This window comes from Patiria miniata, unplaced genomic scaffold (assembly GCF_015706575.1).
Source record: "Patiria miniata isolate m_02_andy unplaced genomic scaffold, ASM1570657v1 HiC_scaffold_19, whole genome shotgun sequence".
Classification (NCBI taxonomy): domain Eukaryota; kingdom Metazoa; phylum Echinodermata; class Asteroidea; order Valvatida; family Asterinidae; genus Patiria; species Patiria miniata.
This window is the reverse complement of record NW_024037057.1, coordinates 7,580,313-7,598,265: the sequence shown is the minus strand read 5'-3', so window position 1 is coordinate 7,598,265 and position 17,953 is coordinate 7,580,313. Positions and strand designations below refer to the sequence as shown.

At 41.8% G+C, this 17,953-nt stretch overlaps 1 protein-coding gene across 1 annotated transcript; it reads left to right on the top strand.

The window, feature by feature from the left end:
* The first annotated feature begins 1,082 nt into the window (after positions 1-1,082).
* Positions 1,083-13,983, top strand: LOC119725371. The gene is made up of 21 exons (XM_038196776.1): positions 1,083-1,152; positions 1,856-2,269; positions 3,254-3,367; positions 3,823-4,200; positions 4,317-4,433; positions 4,736-4,855; positions 5,180-5,566; positions 6,262-6,372; positions 6,592-6,702; positions 7,229-7,567; positions 8,073-8,195; positions 8,696-9,046; positions 9,235-9,363; positions 9,643-9,765; positions 10,256-10,376; positions 10,824-10,895; positions 11,338-11,409; positions 11,674-11,745; positions 12,130-12,201; positions 12,439-12,549; positions 12,774-13,983. The coding sequence occupies exons 1-21, from the start codon at positions 1,083-1,085 to the stop codon at positions 13,981-13,983; spliced, it is 4,617 nt and encodes a 1,538-aa protein (XP_038052704.1).
* The last annotated feature ends 3,970 nt before the right edge of the window (positions 13,984-17,953 follow it).

The window sequence follows — 17,953 nt, the reverse complement described above, 5'->3', positions numbered from 1 at the left end:
CTATGACCGATTCAATTGAATGCCCAGACATGAAGACGGAGACCCCATAGTTTCTGTCAGCAAAATGGACCCTGTTTTAAGCTACAAACTAGTCAACATGTGTGAACCCGAACCCACACGTTTGTAAATTACTTTTAAAAGCACTTTGGGCAATTTCAGCAGTTGCTTGGCAATGCTACTGGCGTCAAACTGTTATTTAGTAACGTGTTATAGCGTATGATCCGACCATTACCATAGACATTTTCCCTTTACACGTTTGTAAATTACTTTTAAAAACAATTTGGACAAGTTCAGCAGTTGCTTGGCAATGCTACTGGCGTCCAACTGTTATTTAGTAACGTGTTATAGCGTATGATCGGACAATTACCATAGACATTTTCCCTTTTTATTTCTAATCAAGATCAAGTGACCTGAAATGATGCGTGCTTAGTTTAGCCAATTGTGTTCTTCGTGACAAATTCGTAGTGACACCACTTCTGATAGTCAAATTTATCCCACTTTTCAAGGGTTCATTATTAAAACCCAGAAATTGTGGATGATTGATTGAGCTCCTTAAGATGCAGGACTGTCATATAGGCTTAACCGTCTCTCTATTCAATTCTGAAATAAATGTCCGTGCACCAAGGCCGTAACTCGTCCATTAAGACATCTCGTACTGAAATTGACCCAATCTTTTCCCAAGTAACCACTATACAAGGCAACCAGTGCAAATGCCCCCAATAGCAAGTTTGCATGCACATCTGTCCCCCACGTATTAAATGGATTTTGCTTTCGGCACACGTGTTTGTCCAATACCAATCTGTTAATGACAATGACCAAACTGAAACGTGTCATGGCAACGGCACGGGTATTCATGGTTCTTGGAGGACTATCGAAAAGTAGTCTTTCCCTAAAAAAAAAATCCCGCTTAAATCGATGGATATCAGACGCTGAAACACAATCTGTTTAGGTTCGCCTTCATAACTTCTTCAATCAAAACTTGCAATACAAAGTTGCACCTTTTTGTGTTTGGATTTCTTGTTTTAGATCATATCCTCATCGTCTCTTAAAACTGCTGTCAGCGCCCCAAATCAACAATAGCCATGAATCTCTCCTTTGGCCTGATGATCATGGTTCTTGGAGGACTATCGACCTGGCCATCATTTTCGAAAGGTAATTAGAACTTTACAAGAACTGTACAATTACACCCTTTTCCCGTATAAGCTTAGGCAGGTGTAAAGACGTTACTTTCAATGTGTGAGCCTGTGAACAAACCAGGTTCGCACGATTCAGGAGCATGAGACATTATCTGGAATTGCACAGGTCAAAAAAAATTTCACTTTCTAGAAAAAGGAAGAGGCAGAGGTTTGGTTATTCGTCGCAAAATGAAGTAGAACACTCAAGCAATTTCCACTATGTGTTAACAACTTGTGATGTAGCAGTGATCACACACGTCCCCAATTCTACATTTATTGGGCTTCGTTTATCTTGTGCCTGTTTAGCAGTTATGACAAGGTAAAAACAAATTGCATTGTTGTCACTTAACAAGTAAAAGCGTGTCGGCTAGATTTCCCGCATTAGCTAGGGCAAAAACAAAGCGGCCGAAAGCATTATGTCCATGTACAGTTACATTACCAGAAAGTTGGATGGAACTGTCAGTTATTTTATTTATTCGAATGATAGTTTTACTAATTTGCAATAAGATTTGTTTAAAAGAAAAAACCCTGGGTTGTTCAGATGTTGGGAAATAATGGGCAACAAGTTAAACAATAACATTTTACTTTTTTGTAGGGTGTCACCGCGTAAGACTGCGTGTTATTCCTCCTGCGATAATAACTTAATCTATGTCTCATTCATTGTGCTCCCATTTTAAAAGCGGACACAGAGTGTGGAGAAACAAACATTCTCTTGAGCGATACGGAACCCGTCGCCCATGTCCGAGCCCCGCCCCCTACCGACGTACTCAACCAATGCTCGGTGAGTATATCCTGTACCTGGCACATTGCAAGCCAATCCGGCTCCAACATCTACGTCCAGGTACTACAGCAACGCGGAAAATACACCAACAAGATCAGCAGCGGGGACGAGTTAACGATCGGGGCGGGGAACGACTCGTCCGACGCGGCCAGCGCGCTGGCGTCTCTGCGGTTGTACTACGTCCGGTTCTTGGACGACGGTAGGACGTACATTGTGAACAGCAGCCTAGCCTGGGTCAACGTCTCTGCTCATGGGCTTGGTAATCTTGACTGTGTGGAGTTTGAATTACAATTCACCCAGCGGGATGAACCAGGTTAGTTCACTACGTATATTTACACAACTCTAATGTTCACCATACTTTATACATCATGAACATTGCAATGAAATCAGAATGCATGAACATCATAGGCTGCCACGATTCCAGAGAACCGGAGCGAGAAAGGCTGGCTCCATATTCATCTGTCTGTCTAGCGTGTTTCGCTCCACTGCAGAAGGAAAGTATCTTCACCAATTTTCCATCTCACTCTGTCTTGAGCTGTCTCTTGCCATGCAATGCCAATATTTGTTGTTAGTTCATCCCTCCATCTTCTGTTTTGTCTCCCTTTTTTCCTGGTTTGGTTTCTTGGAGTCCAGTGGGTTGTTTTGCACGTCCACCGATTGTCATACCTCCTCGCCAGATGACCTGCCCACCTCCACTTCTTTGATTTAATGGTCTGAATAATATCCTGTACTCTTCATTTCTTTCTTAGATCCTCATTTGTCAACCCTGCCCTTCTTTGTTACTCCTATCATTATTCTTTCCACAGCCCTCTCTGTCGCCCTTAGTTTTTTTTCTGTAGACGGTAGGTGGTAGTCTATGTCTCGGCACCATATGATATGACGGGTAGGATACACTGATGGCATACCTGCCTTTTCAGGGATGTGGTCTCGAAAGATGTAGCCGAGTGTGCAAAGCTTTACCCAACCTAACGATATCCATCTATAGCATCCATTACATCGCGGAAAAGAGAATCAGTCCAAAATCAAAAGCCTCGATCGCTTGTTATAGCCTAATAATAAAGCATTATTTCGCATTGTCTCATATAACAACAATACATTTGTATGGAGCCCCTACTAAGGCCGGATGGGAATCGCGTATGGCTATATGGCTCGAGCCTTTGGGAAGTGGCTACAGCCGCTAGCCGTGGCTTCCGTCGGTGAGCGTATTATTCCCGGTCGTAGCAATGTGATACGGATACCTCCTAAGACAAAATTCTCATGTGAGTCATGTTTCTTTCACCTTTTTGACCAATACCAGGTTTTTGCGAGCAAGGCACCACACTTTGCTCCTATTCCTTAGTCTGCCTGCCGCCGTCAGCCTATTGCGACGCCCACCTGGATTGCGGGGACTTCTCGGACCAGGTCGACTGCGGTAAGACTTTACCCCGAAGGATAACCCCTGACCTCTATTTGCATAACCGATTAAAAGAAATAGTCCACGCAGTGTCAATTTCAAATCACCAAAATGATGTCTTATAGGGCAGCCGCATGCTACGACCGTCAATACTCTCTACAGCCTTTTGTTCAAATGGTGCAGATAATAATAGGTCGCCCTCTTTTTTTTCTGTAAAAGTACAGAAAATTACATCAATGCAGATGTATAAACCACCAACCCTGGATTCTGGATTTTAATCGTTATGTTTGCCAACACGACCTTTCAAACCCTGTGGAAACAATTTTCAACAATCCATTATTTTGAAAACCAGCTATGGTTAAAATCGTTCAACCTCTTGTAGTGTTAGCAAATCGCCTGCTGTGACTGCTGGGTTTCTGGCCAAGACTACCATCGTGTTAACATGTACGTGTGCATATAACATGTTCCCGTAGAAATGTGTGGAAACACCGTCATCCCACCGCTGACACCAGGTACCTCTCACGTCATGACCTACGCCTCCACTTGGATCGAAAGAGACCATGAATGGGATCCGCCCAATGTCGACTGCTTCTGGCTTGTCAGGATTCCAGAGGGCAGCATCCTCGAGGTCAACATCCTGGAAAACAACGCGGTCGGCCCGGCCACTTCGGCCGGCTCAGCCGTAGAGGGCGCTAACCAAGACACCGAGATGCTCTTCAGCCTTGCCGTGGAAAAAATGAGGATCTTCTACACAAATCTGACCAGTATATGGATCTTTGCAGACTTGTCGCCCGTCCAATATCTGAGACGAACGGTGTATAAGATCAAAGTGACGGCTTTTGAAAAGCAAGGTGAATGACAATGGAAGGATAAAACATTCAGAGACAGTCGTGTTGTGCTATTTATTTACAAATTGTATCCAAATTCTCTGACGCTTCTATAAACTAACACAAGACTTCTTTTCTAGGATGTGGTCCTGGGGAATTCCAGTGCCAGAACCAGCAGTGTGTGGCGGAAACCAGACGGTGTGATGGTTTTCCGGATTGTCCAGTAAAGGAGGACGAATATGGATGTAGCGTGAAAGGTATGATTCGAGTGTATACACCAATTCAATATTAAATTTTGATCTTTTTTTTTTTAGAAAGGTGATATGAAAGCTACTGTATTTTGTTTTAAGTATTTTACTTAATAGCATTCCGACCACTGATTTTCTGCACTGAGATCTGGCATTTAATTTGGCAAACAGGTGTTTGCCTTTATTTTCTGTCATCTCTTTCTCCTCGATTTCTGGCGGAATCGAAACGCCGAGCGATTGCAAAACGTCCTGTGACGTTGTCAACTTTAACACAGTGGTTCAAAACATGCAAACTTGTTTGTTTACCACAGGAAATAATTGCACCAGCGATGAGTATGGATGTCCCTCTTCGGGCAAATGCATCCACCGGGACAGAGTCTGCGACGGTCACGGCTATTGCGGGGGAAAGATGGAGGAAGTTGACTGCGGCGGTGAGAATTCTGTATTTTTTTGGTCGTGTTGCCTGGGTCCCAGAGGTGTCTACGAGCAAGATAATTTACTGTAGCTCACTTGGATTGTATCATATCCCCTCAACTACTGCCCACGCCCAAGCAAATCATCCCTACACAGGCAGATATTTGGTAGTAAAATGTAAAATGACACTTGCACTTTCCCGCTTTGAATCATGATTGGAAGAGGCAATTAAAAAGATAGCTACCTCTCACAGACTTGCAAAGGGGTGTACGTCGTATACATCTGTTTATATACCTCGGGTTTAAATCAGACTTTCTCGTTTTCTTTAACATCTCACCCAGGACGATACGGCAATCCTTATCTCACCCTGACACCAGGGAGCACCATTAACATCGTGCGGCCGATCGACGTCACAGTCGACTGCGTCTGGTTCCTGACCACCTCCAACAACCGTTCTAGAATCCGTCTGGACTTCGTGTCTCTCCCCTTAGCCGTCCACGTGGACACTTCGAGACGCAAAGACATCGCCAAGTTCTATATCGGTTACGGGCAACTGCCTTACAGGGGGCGAGTCTGGAAGGTGGCCTCAGCCAGGCTGTACCCAAAGGTCTTGACGATGGCTGGTCCGCTGGTCTGGATTCAGCTGGACGTCATCTACCGGGGGAGGAATTATAACTCACCCGGGCGTCTCCGAGTTGAGATGAACATCACTGAGTACGAAGTGCAAGGTGCGCTTTGCATATGACTCAGAGGTTTCTAGAAATGGTCTCCCTTTTTTATCTGAGGGTAATTAAGAATGCCAAGGAAAGCAATGCAGATTAAAAGATGTTTCCTTGTCTATAGCTTTCACGAGGAGATGAACAAAATCAATGAGTACCAGGTGCAGATGAGGTTTGATGGTTTGCCTCGATGACATCGGATATTTTTCCCTTTCTTTCGGAGGGAATTCGGGTTGCAATTAAAAAGGAAGTTTCAAAGGTAAACCAATATGTTGGTGACGACTGCTGAGTATGACGTGCAAGGTATATTATGCTTTGCAATTTGCTGACGAGTCTGGAGGTTTGTAGTTTTGTCTGGGGATGGGTTTCGGGTTTCTCCGACAGAAAAAACCCCACAAGATTGAAGAGTTCTGATAGGATTTAAAGCATGTCATCCCAACCAGATGGTTAGCCAATCTGACTTTAGGACCTGCCATTGGAGACAGTAGAAAGAGGGAGAAATCAGTCTAATAATGGAACGAGGTTTCTCAAACGAAAATGCTTGACCTTCTAAAGTGTCCAAAAAGTCAACATGTAGCAGTATGGCAATCAATATTAGGTTTTGCCCTCCACCACGTATACACACTGTATGTGTGGTATGTCGTCAGCATTTATCAAACCGAATTATGCAATGGATAATTTTTGTACCTCCAATATTCTTACAGGGTGTGAAGGTGGAAAGTTCGCTTGTTCTGCGGGGATACTGTGCATCAACGCTAGTCAAGTCTGCGATGGGAAACCCGACTGCCCAGAATTCGATGACGAATTTGACTGTGGTGAGGCTACTTTAAAATAGAAAATCTCCGCATCTCGTTTCTACAGAATAGTTTCACGAAGAGCCTATCACAGAATGACACAAACAATGTGTCGGGAAGAATTGCTAAGGGCCGATCATTAGCTAGCTGCGTAATTTACAAACCGAATTTACAAACCGTAAGTTACAAACGGATTTTTTTTTAGCTTACTCTGTTTATGCTTTTCTCTCTTTGTACTAGGCTGCGGCAGTGGCAAATACAAGTGTAGTCATGGCGACGACTGTGTAAATCCGTCGTCACTATGTGATGCTAACTACGATTGTATGGACCGTTCCGACGAGGAACAATGCGGTAAGTCAACTTGGTACTTGGTTACTTGGTTGGTTCTTCTCCTGTAGGACTTCCACAAGGGAGTATAACTAGGATTCCAGAAACACCTGGGCAAATCCCTTCTCTTAGTGATAAGTGTTACTGGGTTCTTTTACGTGCATTGCATTTCACAACACACGGGACCGACGGCTTTACGTCCCATCCGAAGGACGAAGCAATAATGGTTAAGTGCCTTGCTTAAGGGCACAAGTGTCTGGGCCCGGGCTCGAACCCACGCCACTGTTTTCCTCTGAAACACCAGAGCATGAGTCCGGTGCTCTTATTCGCTAGGCCATGACACTCCAATTGTACCCTTTATAAATCTCTGGTGTCATAATACCGAAAATGTTTCATTTTGCAGGTTAAAGTACGTTTATAAACCCATGCTCCAAAGTATTTGAGTTAAAGTATGTAAAATAGTAGAAAGAAGTAGCATGCATCAATGTGCCATTTTTGACGTGTGAAGCTCGTGTTCATTGGATAATCTTTTTTTTTTTTTGACGCGTAGGGTCCTGTGGAGATATAACTATTTACCTATCCTCCGGGTCTCATACTCTCACCTCGCTCGGGTACCCAGACTTGTACCCATTGAACACGCACTGTGAGTGGTTCGTCCACGCGGAGCCAGACTATGACGTCGTGGTCGTGTTCCTTGAGTTCGAGACAGAGGCATCTTATGATATTCTCTCCCTTGGCAACCAGACGCAGGGGGAAGCGTTCAGTATGTCCGGCCAGCATTACCCCGAGAGTGTGTCTCTCTACTCGGCAGAGATATGGCTCTCATTCACGTCGGACTACGTTGTACGATTCACAGGTTTTCAAATCAAGTTGGAACAAGTCCAAAATGGTTAGTCATTTTTTTTTCTTTGCAGTCATTCTTTGGAATAATAGTTACAGTTTCGTGTGTAATATCCACTTTCTACGGTTCAAACATTTTCCTGCACAGTTGCACAATTTGTTAAACTTAACCCCTGCTGTTGGGGCGCGGTTTCCCCAATCCAAATAATCAATACCTGTATTCAAATGGTTCTCTGCCATTGTACATCGTCGGGACCCCATCATGTGATTTAGTTTGCTGTATGTGTTCTGTGATGCCTAATTTTCTCGGTGAGTCAAATACTACTTTGGTTACGTTTGGTTGTCAATACGAAATGGTTGCTTTGCCTTTTTTCTTGAGGCTAGCCGTCTTTGACTTGCAAATTACCACTGCGTAGTTATTTTTAGTTGCATGCAATTGCGAATGATGTGAGATAGCACATGTAAATGTAAAGGAATGTAATTTCCTTGTACCTACCCTTGTAGGTTTATTAGTCTCAGATTTTGAAAGATGAAAAACTTTCTTTCGCAAGCAGCATCTTGCGGTGAAGGTCAAGTGCCCTGTAACGGCACCGCCTTGCTGATTTGCATATCGGCGCAGAAGGTCTGCGATGGTAGAGGTCATTGCCCTGGCAACACGGATGAGGAAAACTGTGGAGGTGAGGTCTCAGTCAAAAAAGATCAGCCTTGAAGAAGGAAAGGGTGTTACCACACTGATAGAATAGAATCACTATTCTCAAAGTTGTATGATTACGTTTTACTATTTAGAGTAGTTGTGTACTTGTCTTTAACTTAGGTGACTTAACCCCGCTGCTACGTCATCGTCGTCGTCTGGAAAGAACAGGAATATTGTAAATTGTATATAGATTACCAAATCTATTCCAACAGGTTTTTAACAATTTACCCGGTACCACATCCCAGCGTAAACGATTGGCAGCATGTGGCCTGAAGGAGGGGTTAGAAAGAAACTAACAGGAGGATCGCAGTTGCACCATCAACGAACTGACGAATCCGTCACGTTGGGGTTTACGACGCCGTGGCGTATCTCTTGTGTCATCCAAACACACGATATGTTACTTCGTGGTGCGTACGATAGCATCTGCGGCATTTGTCATTCATGTACCAACTGATGACCGACTTTCTTCCTCTGTTTGCCAAGATATTTGTGGCGATACCCTGATCGACATCGGCCAGGCAGAGTACGAGCTCACCTCCCCGCTCTACCAGTACGGCATCTACCCGGACTCCCTCACGTGTGTCTGGGAGGTCATCCTCGCCAGCAGCCGAGAGAAACTCCGACTGGTCGTCAACACCTTCCACCTGGAGCAAAGCTACGACTACCTGCACATCGGGGTCGGCAACGACAGCAGCGAGGGCCTGGTGTTGGCCAGTCTGACCGGGACCACCAAGGTCTCTCAGATGTCCTTTGAGAGCGGCAGGGTTTGGCTTGAGCTCAAGACGGACAGTAGCGTCTCTAGAAGGGGATTCAATATTACTATGAGCCCTATGGGTAGGAGAATTCCATAAAATGTATTTGTGACTGTCTACTTTCGTATAAAGGGCAATCAAAGTCATCTTGTACACCTGTCACACTAATAAGGAGAGAAATCATCCCAAAACTGTATTTATTGATGTCTGAAATCACCTTTCCTTTCATTTTCTTTTTTGTGTCTGCGATGACCTTTTTTTACTCTCAAGACAATAAAGATGAATTGGAGTGCTCAGCGCGGTGCTCCCATCAAGAGGGAACCAGCCTCTGTCTGTTGCCAAACGCCTACTGTGATGGCATAGCGGACTGCATGGATGAAAGTGACGAAAACAAATGTGGTTGGTGGCACTCTTCTCAATAAAAAATGACCTCTCTTTTAGATCTGCTGTGATTCTTGCTTTTTAACAACATCATACAGGGCACGAAATATAAAAACAGTACTCCCGTGAACCATCATGTATTCCAAGCAAGCGTTAACCAAAGAAACAAAATTGTCCACAAAGAAGTCACCCAAATGAAGAAGAGTTATAAAAACCAATGACCGTGTAAGTGCCATTGTGGACTAGTTAGTGACTGAGCGAGTATTGATGTATTTTCTTTCAACTCTAATTAAACAGTGAGTTTGACGTGCGACAGCCAGCTGTACGTGTGTCAGGGGAAACAGCAATGTCTTCTGCAGGACTCTGTATGTGACGGGAAGGTGGACTGTCAGTTGTTTCACGACGACGAAACGGAATGCGGTTAGTGGCAGGTGTAATCAGGGCTTGAGCTTTCCAGTGATGTCCATTAGCTATTATTGCTTTGGGGCATTTTTTTTCTTTTAATTTTCGAAGCTTGTGGTAGTTGATGGTTCATAACATGGCAGATGCGAACATGGTAAGATGTTGGGTAGAATGTTGGGTACATGGTAAGATGTAGGGTAGAGCATACTGTTCGAAACGTTGAGACACTCCGGTTCTTTTCAAAACCACACATACTCACAAAAGATATTTATTCACATGGTGCTACCGCAAACTTATCTTGTCTTAGAATAAACAAAACAATTGTTACGAATGTATTTCGCCAGCTATGTTCTGAAATCGACTCGGGCTTTGTATTTCACTTTCTGTGGTTATATAAAGCGAAACATTCATTATTCGTTTGTTTGTTTGCTGGGTTGTTTGTTTGTTTGTTTGTTTGTTTGTTTTTATGTAAACAAATGTTTCTTTATTTTTATGTAAACAAATCCAGACGTTAAGAAATGCCCGACCGGATGCAACTGTTCCATGGTCAAAGGTGATCTGGATGTGAAATGCAAGAAAGGTTGGAATGCAGAAACAGTGGACCAGTTGGCTAAAGTTACGGCAACTTTGTAAGTGTTGTAATGAAGAAGCGCAACGCCCCTAAACCCATCTGAATAAATGACGTCATGTCGATGACGTCATTCAGTATCTATCTTTAGAGTGAATACAACCTTCAACTCATCAACATCTGACACTTAATCAAGATGACACCATTTGCGAATTATGGGAAGGAGGATAGAAAGATTCAAGATCTCTGACGTTAGAATTTGCTGTCCAGAATTTCAACAAAGTGTTCCACTAATCAATGTCGACTTCACCTAATAATTACAATACCTGACCATTACTATGTCACCTTGAAGGCTTCTAAATCAACAATTCATAATCAACGTTTCATTTCAATAGGTTGTCTCATATAAAATATCAATTTTGTTATTATGTATAATTGAAGTGCAACCGCGAAACAGTAGTTAAGGTATGTGTAAGGGCTTGTTTCAAATAGGTTCTTTCTTTGACAGGGAACTAACAAAGGGCAACATGACAACACTAAACGAAGGACTTTTCAAGAAACAGGGATTGCTTCTGAGACTGTGAGTTCCTCGACCAATTTTTTTTTTTGATTTTTGAGTGGGAGTATTTGAGGCATGCTTGGTACAGTTCCCCTGTAAGCAGCAGCTTCGCTGAAAGTTATTATTCCTATTTCCAAGTTAAACATTACTCTCTAAATTCCAAAAAGAAAAATTCGCTCCATTCGAGTGAAGATTCACTTCACACTCGGAAACTATAGGGACTAGACATTTTGGAGTGAAATTTTGTCAATCGTTAAGATCGAGTTTTCACTCGAGCTTCGACTGAAGTGGTTCATTTTTCAGACTATTTCAATCGAAAATGAGAGTGATTTTCACTCTATAACGTCTAGTCCCTAATTTCACTCTTTGGAATTTAAAGAGTACTTGCACTTTATAGTACCCTGACAACACTTTTTAATAACGTTTTTGTATTTTGCTCTTTTATTGTTTCAAATACTCTGAGGTCCTTGAGGAACAACAACATATTCCAACTCAAGCAAAATACATTCGCAGGCCTGGTTAATCTGAAGTCATTGTAAGTAATAATACTGCTGTTAGTTGCAAGGAGTCGGTTTCTATAAAATACATATCAAGTTTATGAAGTGACAATCTTTTAACATAATTTAATGCAAATGTTGACAAACAGAAAGACCTTGCATTGCATTTCTGCAGAATCCTAATTTAAAAAAATTACTAGTATTCAGAGGTGGAGAAAAACCTAGAACAGACACGACTTTCGCCATTGTTAATTGTTTAAAACACCGATACTGAATTCACAAGTACATTTTCTCTCTATCAGGGATTTATCAGAAAACAACCTTGCCGAGTTGACTTGGGGTGTTTTCAGCGAGCTCGCGATGCTGCAAAATTTGTAAGTATAATTCTGTTACCGACTACTTGCTCAAGTAAAAACATGCTATAGTGGGCGAACATTTTTGACGGAAAAAGGAGGTCATACAACCACAGAATTTAGGGAAACTCTGGAATAAAAACACAACCTAATGAGAAAAAAAACAGTACGTTTTACTTGGATGTTAAGGAAACGGTCTGGCAGAACATGTTATGAATTCGTACACATTAAAATACACCGAATGCTGATACCAAAACAACCCTTGTTTGTAAACAAACAAACAACACACAATTCATCACTAGTGCGAATAAGCAAACTAATCATGTAGAAAAAAAAAACAGATCGCTGCGACATTAAAAAGATATACAGCTTTAATTAAATTTGTTTTCTCTCCCTCTTCATCAGGGGAATACGATCAGTGCCTATTCAATACATCAGAGCCGGGGCCTTCAACGGATTGGGTCATCTTCGCAGATTGTGAGTTTTTTGAGCGCGGTGAAAAAAAAAACTTACTGGTGCGACTGGCAACAACCCACTCATGTGAACATTTGAAGGAACAGTTACATCACTTTGTCCCCATTTTCCAGTTAATAATAACTCGGGATGCAACATTAATTCCAGATACACAACTCTTTTACGTCTTACAGTCACTTTGATATCCACATTTTACCAACTTTAGACGCTTATGTCAACTTTAATTTCTCAAACGTTCAGGGTATTGATGCGTGGCGATGGTACAGTGAGCTCAGATCCGTCCAAGGGTTACCAACAGGCGACGGAAGTGGATAACGACGCCATTAGAGACCTCAAATCACTTCAGACAATGTAAGAGTTTGATAAATTAATACTGACAAATTCTGATGAAAAGAAAGTACCTTCTAATTACAAATTAAGCAGATATGTTAAGTTGTGTCACGGTGAGATACTGCCATGTAACACCAGTTCCTACCAGATTTGCGGTGTTGGTCTGCTTGACTAAACTTGTGTTAGTTCTATGCTTTAGGCTTGAATCATTAATTTACCCTTTTTTATGGTTGATGTACACACAGATATGTAGATGACCATCGCCTGTGCTGTGACTTCAAGTCGCTGCTTCCAGATGACAATCAGTGCATCAACATCCAGCTTGAGTCACCGCTGTTCAACTGCGGCCGGCTAATGCCCAACACTGTCCTCCAGGTCTTCATGTGGATCCTGGGCTTTAGCGCCCTCATCGGCAACCTGTTGGTCATCGCCTGGCGGATCCGGGATGACAGCGGCAAGGGCAGCAAGTACGTGCACTCGTTTCTGGTGCTGAACCTGGCCATGTCCGATTTCCTGATGGGCGTGTACATGGTGATCATCGCCACCGTCGACGTCATCAAGAAAGAGGAGTACTACCTGACGGCTACGGAGTGGAGGAACAGCGCCCTCTGTAAGGCAGCAGGGGTCATTTCAGTGTTGTCCTCAGAAGCCTCCGTGTTCTTCATCACCTTGATCAGCGTGGATCGCTATCTGTGCATCGTCCATCCGTTCAGCCGAGTTCGTCTCCAGGAGAACTCGGTATGGGTTTTCACAGCCTCGATTTGGGTCACATGCTTGGTAGCAAGCCTCGTTCCAACGGTCCTGGTAACCAGCGACTCGGATATCTACGGATTATCCGATGTTTGCATTGGTCTGCCGTTACTCACCAGGCCAGTCACTTTCACCTTTAAAGAGGAAGATCTTGGTGGCGGGCTTGGTAACGACACCTTTTTGATCCCTCATCCCCAGGGCAGCAAACCCACATGGTTATACTCCATCGTGTTGTTTCTCGGTGTCAACCTCGTCTGTTTCCTCCTGGTCAGCGTTTGCTACGCCGCCATCTTTGCAAAGGTCAAGAGGTCAATCCGGCGCGTGAAGCGCCACCAATCGCACAAGGATGAAGAAATCAAGATGGCGTCAAAGATGGCCGTCATCGTGGGCTCTGATTTCCTGTGTTGGATGCCTGTCATTATTCTTGGCATCCTGTCCCAGACCAGTGTGATTCAGATCCAGCCGGAAGTCTACGCCTGGTTGGTTGTCTTTGTCCTGCCCATCAATTCCTCCCTCAACCCTTATCTCTATACCATCGTGACCATGGTCAGCCGCCAGCAACAGGCGAAACAAGCCCTGAAGAAAGAACGGAAGCCGAAGGTTTGGCTCATCTCCAAGCCACCAATGGAGCAGAAGACAACCTCATCTATTTTGTCCAACACAGCAATTGGCTCTGCACGTCTGGAGCGTGAAAGTTACACTTGAAGCTGGAGTCCATCATTTGCATTTGACCCCTGTTTGGTCATGTGACATGTTGGGGCTGGGCTACTGATACTTTTGACAAAGTTTAGTTGAAATCAGTCAAAATATAAAGGAGCAATAGACAATGTCAAAGTTTGTTACTAACTCACTTGCGGAGAGACACAGTGATTTGTTGAGCTGATATACCCGCAGCTACAAATGGCTTATAGAATTCTCAACTTGATAATGATACAAACAAATGTACTGAAATTGTACTCCTACAAGTAATCTTGAAGCTAGTGATTAAGTTCAAGACCTTAAATTGTAATTTGGATTTACCTCTCGAAAGTGTTAAAAGTTAGTTCTTCATTTAGATTTGGTTTTGCACCTGTTCTTCTTCTCTGTCATGTTTCTGTTTTTACAACCAAAGTACCATTTTCAATGTCTAGAAACGCATCGTCACAAGTGTTGCCGGACATAATCGTCCACTTATCTTAACATCCGAAGACAAGGCATGTAAATAAGTATTTTTTAAAGTATTCACGTGTTGATTTATAGTGCTTTGTGTCAGTTATATGTCTGTTATTAAATTTTATTTATGCTCTGAATAATTGATTTGTTATTTGGTAATTGCGTTAAAATTATCTACCCCAACAGGTGTATATTTGTTTACTGATGGCTTATATATTTGTTCACCATTGCATGATTGTCTCATTTACAATTTATTTTCTTCGTGTACTTTTTATTGCCATTTGATTGTGTTGTTTGTATATTGTGCGTAAGATTATAATGAATTTGTTGTCTAATATTCATTTTGATTGTTAACTAATTCCTTACTGTTAACTTTATTGTGTTTGATTTTTTTTCATTGTTTATTTGATCAGCTGATCCATCTGTTTATTTATATATTTGTTTTCGATTATGTTTTTACTCAAACATTAATGCACAGTTTTGATCTTTGACTAGTTGCATGAGTTATTCATTTATGGCATTATCTATTTTGTTTCAGCCCTAAATATTTACATTCATCCCATGTGTATTGTATTTTTGTTTGTCCGATTGTTAGTCTGTCTCAGTAGTTGTTGAGTTGTCATTTTGGTTTTGTTTTGTTAAGGCATCTTCATATAAGCCCCCAGCTTCGCAAGATGTCTCCATAATTGCCTATCGATTTATTGGTCTTTCTTTCTTATCAATCTACACGTGTAATCTTAATAATATTATGTATTACTTCACTTTTGGACATTGTTTTATTAAAGTATTGTGGCATTATGTAAATATATATGGATTGAATTGAATTGAATTGAAACAAGGAAACACATTTTAATCGATTAAAAAAAAACAAGCGAGAAAATCCCACAAAACCCTGCTAAACCTTGTAAAACCGCAAGATAAAATTCGAGTTCAGATGTGTGTTTAATTTTGCATTCTTCCCTTCACTCGACGTTTCGGTCAGTTCGATTCCATCATCATCAAAATATTTTTCTCCCCACGGTAAAAAACACTGACCGAAGCAAAATAAGATTTTCGGGCTTTTTTCTAGAAACAAAGTTTTCATAGTCGGTCACTTCAAAACGTGCCTCCGCAAAGTTCTCTTAATTTGCACTACAGTATATCTACTACCGCCATACAAATCCTCAAACCACACCAGACCTTTTGACAAAATTGGCGATTTAAATTGTTTGCTTTCGAAAAAAAATCCCTGCTTCAGTAAAGTACAAAATAAGACACAAAATCAATCCATGCTTCGTGACGATCGACCGAGCCCCAATTTGAACGAAACAAAATTGTTCACCCCTAATTTGAACTGAACAAAATTGTTTCACAATGTCACGACCACCGGCAACAAATACAACTCTACTCGCCCCTAATATCAACAGCGCGAGGCATAACGTTTGGTGCCACTTAGAGACATCTCAGTCGAGTACATACAAAGGTATAATATACGACGCAAAGCAGCAAACGGCGCAGACCGGTTTCCATCTATTTGAGGGGGAAGAGCTATCACCCTAGGTGCAACGCTGTAGCAAGAAGACCAGAATTGGGATGTTCGGAAGCTAGCTCAGAATTGCTAGGATTCGCCGATACATCATTGAACTGAGTCCGGTCTGGGGAAAACCTTTGTTCCGAAAAGATGTCTTAGGAAATACATCAGACATCAAAACAGGGTGAGTGAGAATAAACTTGCAATATCTCTCTCGGTTCCAAAAGCAATGTGCTTTCACTGTGATTTCACTGAGTTTAAAAAAGACAATATCGAGTGGGCCTCTATCAATTCGATTTAAAACTCGATAAATTGGATTCGATCAAATTCACACTGAACGTCTCGTCGCTATATTTGACAACATTTGACAACTCCTGGCTCTTTTGGGAGTAGGAGCCGAAGATTGCATGTGTACTTATAAAATATTTTGAAAAACTATAAACAGGTAATCCACGAAAGGATAATAATTAACAAACTATGAAATTTATTACCATAATGGTTTTGTTATTAACTATGATATCTTGAATGCACGCATCTTTTAATGCATCACCGAGTTCCTTTGTTTTGAAAATGGTATGTAAAAACCCTCTTGGAACAGTTTGGGTAAAACATTGTGAACACAACCAGACATACGACTTGTAGCTTTATAAGTGATGTTTAAAGAAACATGAACAGAATTGGATTTCCGTTATGATTTCCATCATGATGTTGTGCCTCATAGCGAGTTGCATTTGGAGCATCAAGGAAGTGGTACACGAAGGCCTCTATCTTCAAACATCATTGGCGAGTAAAGAGTATTAATCTGACTGTCTTTCAGATATGAGTATTCCTATAAAGGTTCTCCACCATATTGTTTTTGGTAATTACATTTAAAATGTATTTGTTGTATTTATCATGTAATAGTGGGAAAAGAAAACAAAATACAACCTACAACAACTTATTGGATAGAATTTGCAATTTTTTAACCTGATCAACACATTAAAAAGGGGTACAAAAAAATATCCTGAAGTTCTGTCGAAATGCAATTCAGTTAGGAATCAATCTGGTGGGGCAGATTTCACCAAAACTCAGAAAACCTTAAACAGGATAAATAGGGCTTCAAGTTAAAAACAACAACAACAACAACAACAATAAGACGTGCTTAAACGAAGACGACAGTTTGACCATTTCCACGAGATAGAGTGGAAGGGTGCTATTTTAAATAACCTGTATCATTTGAGGGACAGCTTTTTACGAACCGTAATAGTGTCGCTCGGACTAAGTGGGGCTGCATTTAAAAATTATCCGCACTTTGAAGGAAACAAAAAGATCCAACAAAAATAACACGAATTCGTCTGTTGCTGTGCGCCCCAGTTCCGTGTTAATGCACCGACTAATCGAATTAGAGTCGCTCGCGATGTATTGGAGTGGGAATAATTTCGCCGCAACAGGCACGCACATGAGGCTAGGCACACACTTTTACAAATGTTTCAATTGTTGTGCTTAAAATACTTGATTAGAAAAAAAACAATACTGACAAGAGTTCGGTGAACAAGCCGTTACCTTGCTTCTTGGTGTCAACCGGTTTGTGTGGAGAGACTTGACCAAATGACTTTCAAGACATAATAGTTTGAGTTTGATGGCGCCATTCAGCCGAAGTGGCAAATTATGCTCTCAAAAATATTAGTTGCACTTACAAGTGGAACGCCGCTATAACGAACATCGCCGGATCCACAGAAATTGTTCGTAATAGCGATCGTTCGGTGTATTGATTTTAAGCTGCCGGTGCTCCGGTACTCACTTTTCAATAAATAGCGCCCTTCAGAACTTCACCCTACACGCCTGGTAGTTTATACTGAAAGATGACTTTGAACACGTGCCGACTATTGAATTATGTAATTACACAGGTTTTTTTTTTTAGCTTACTACCTACAGCAATAGGTGGCTTTCCCCCTCTATTCCTTGGGCTAATAATAATAGCCACTTGTCTCTCTTCTGTTGACATTTTTCAACAAAACTTTTCGGTACGTTTTG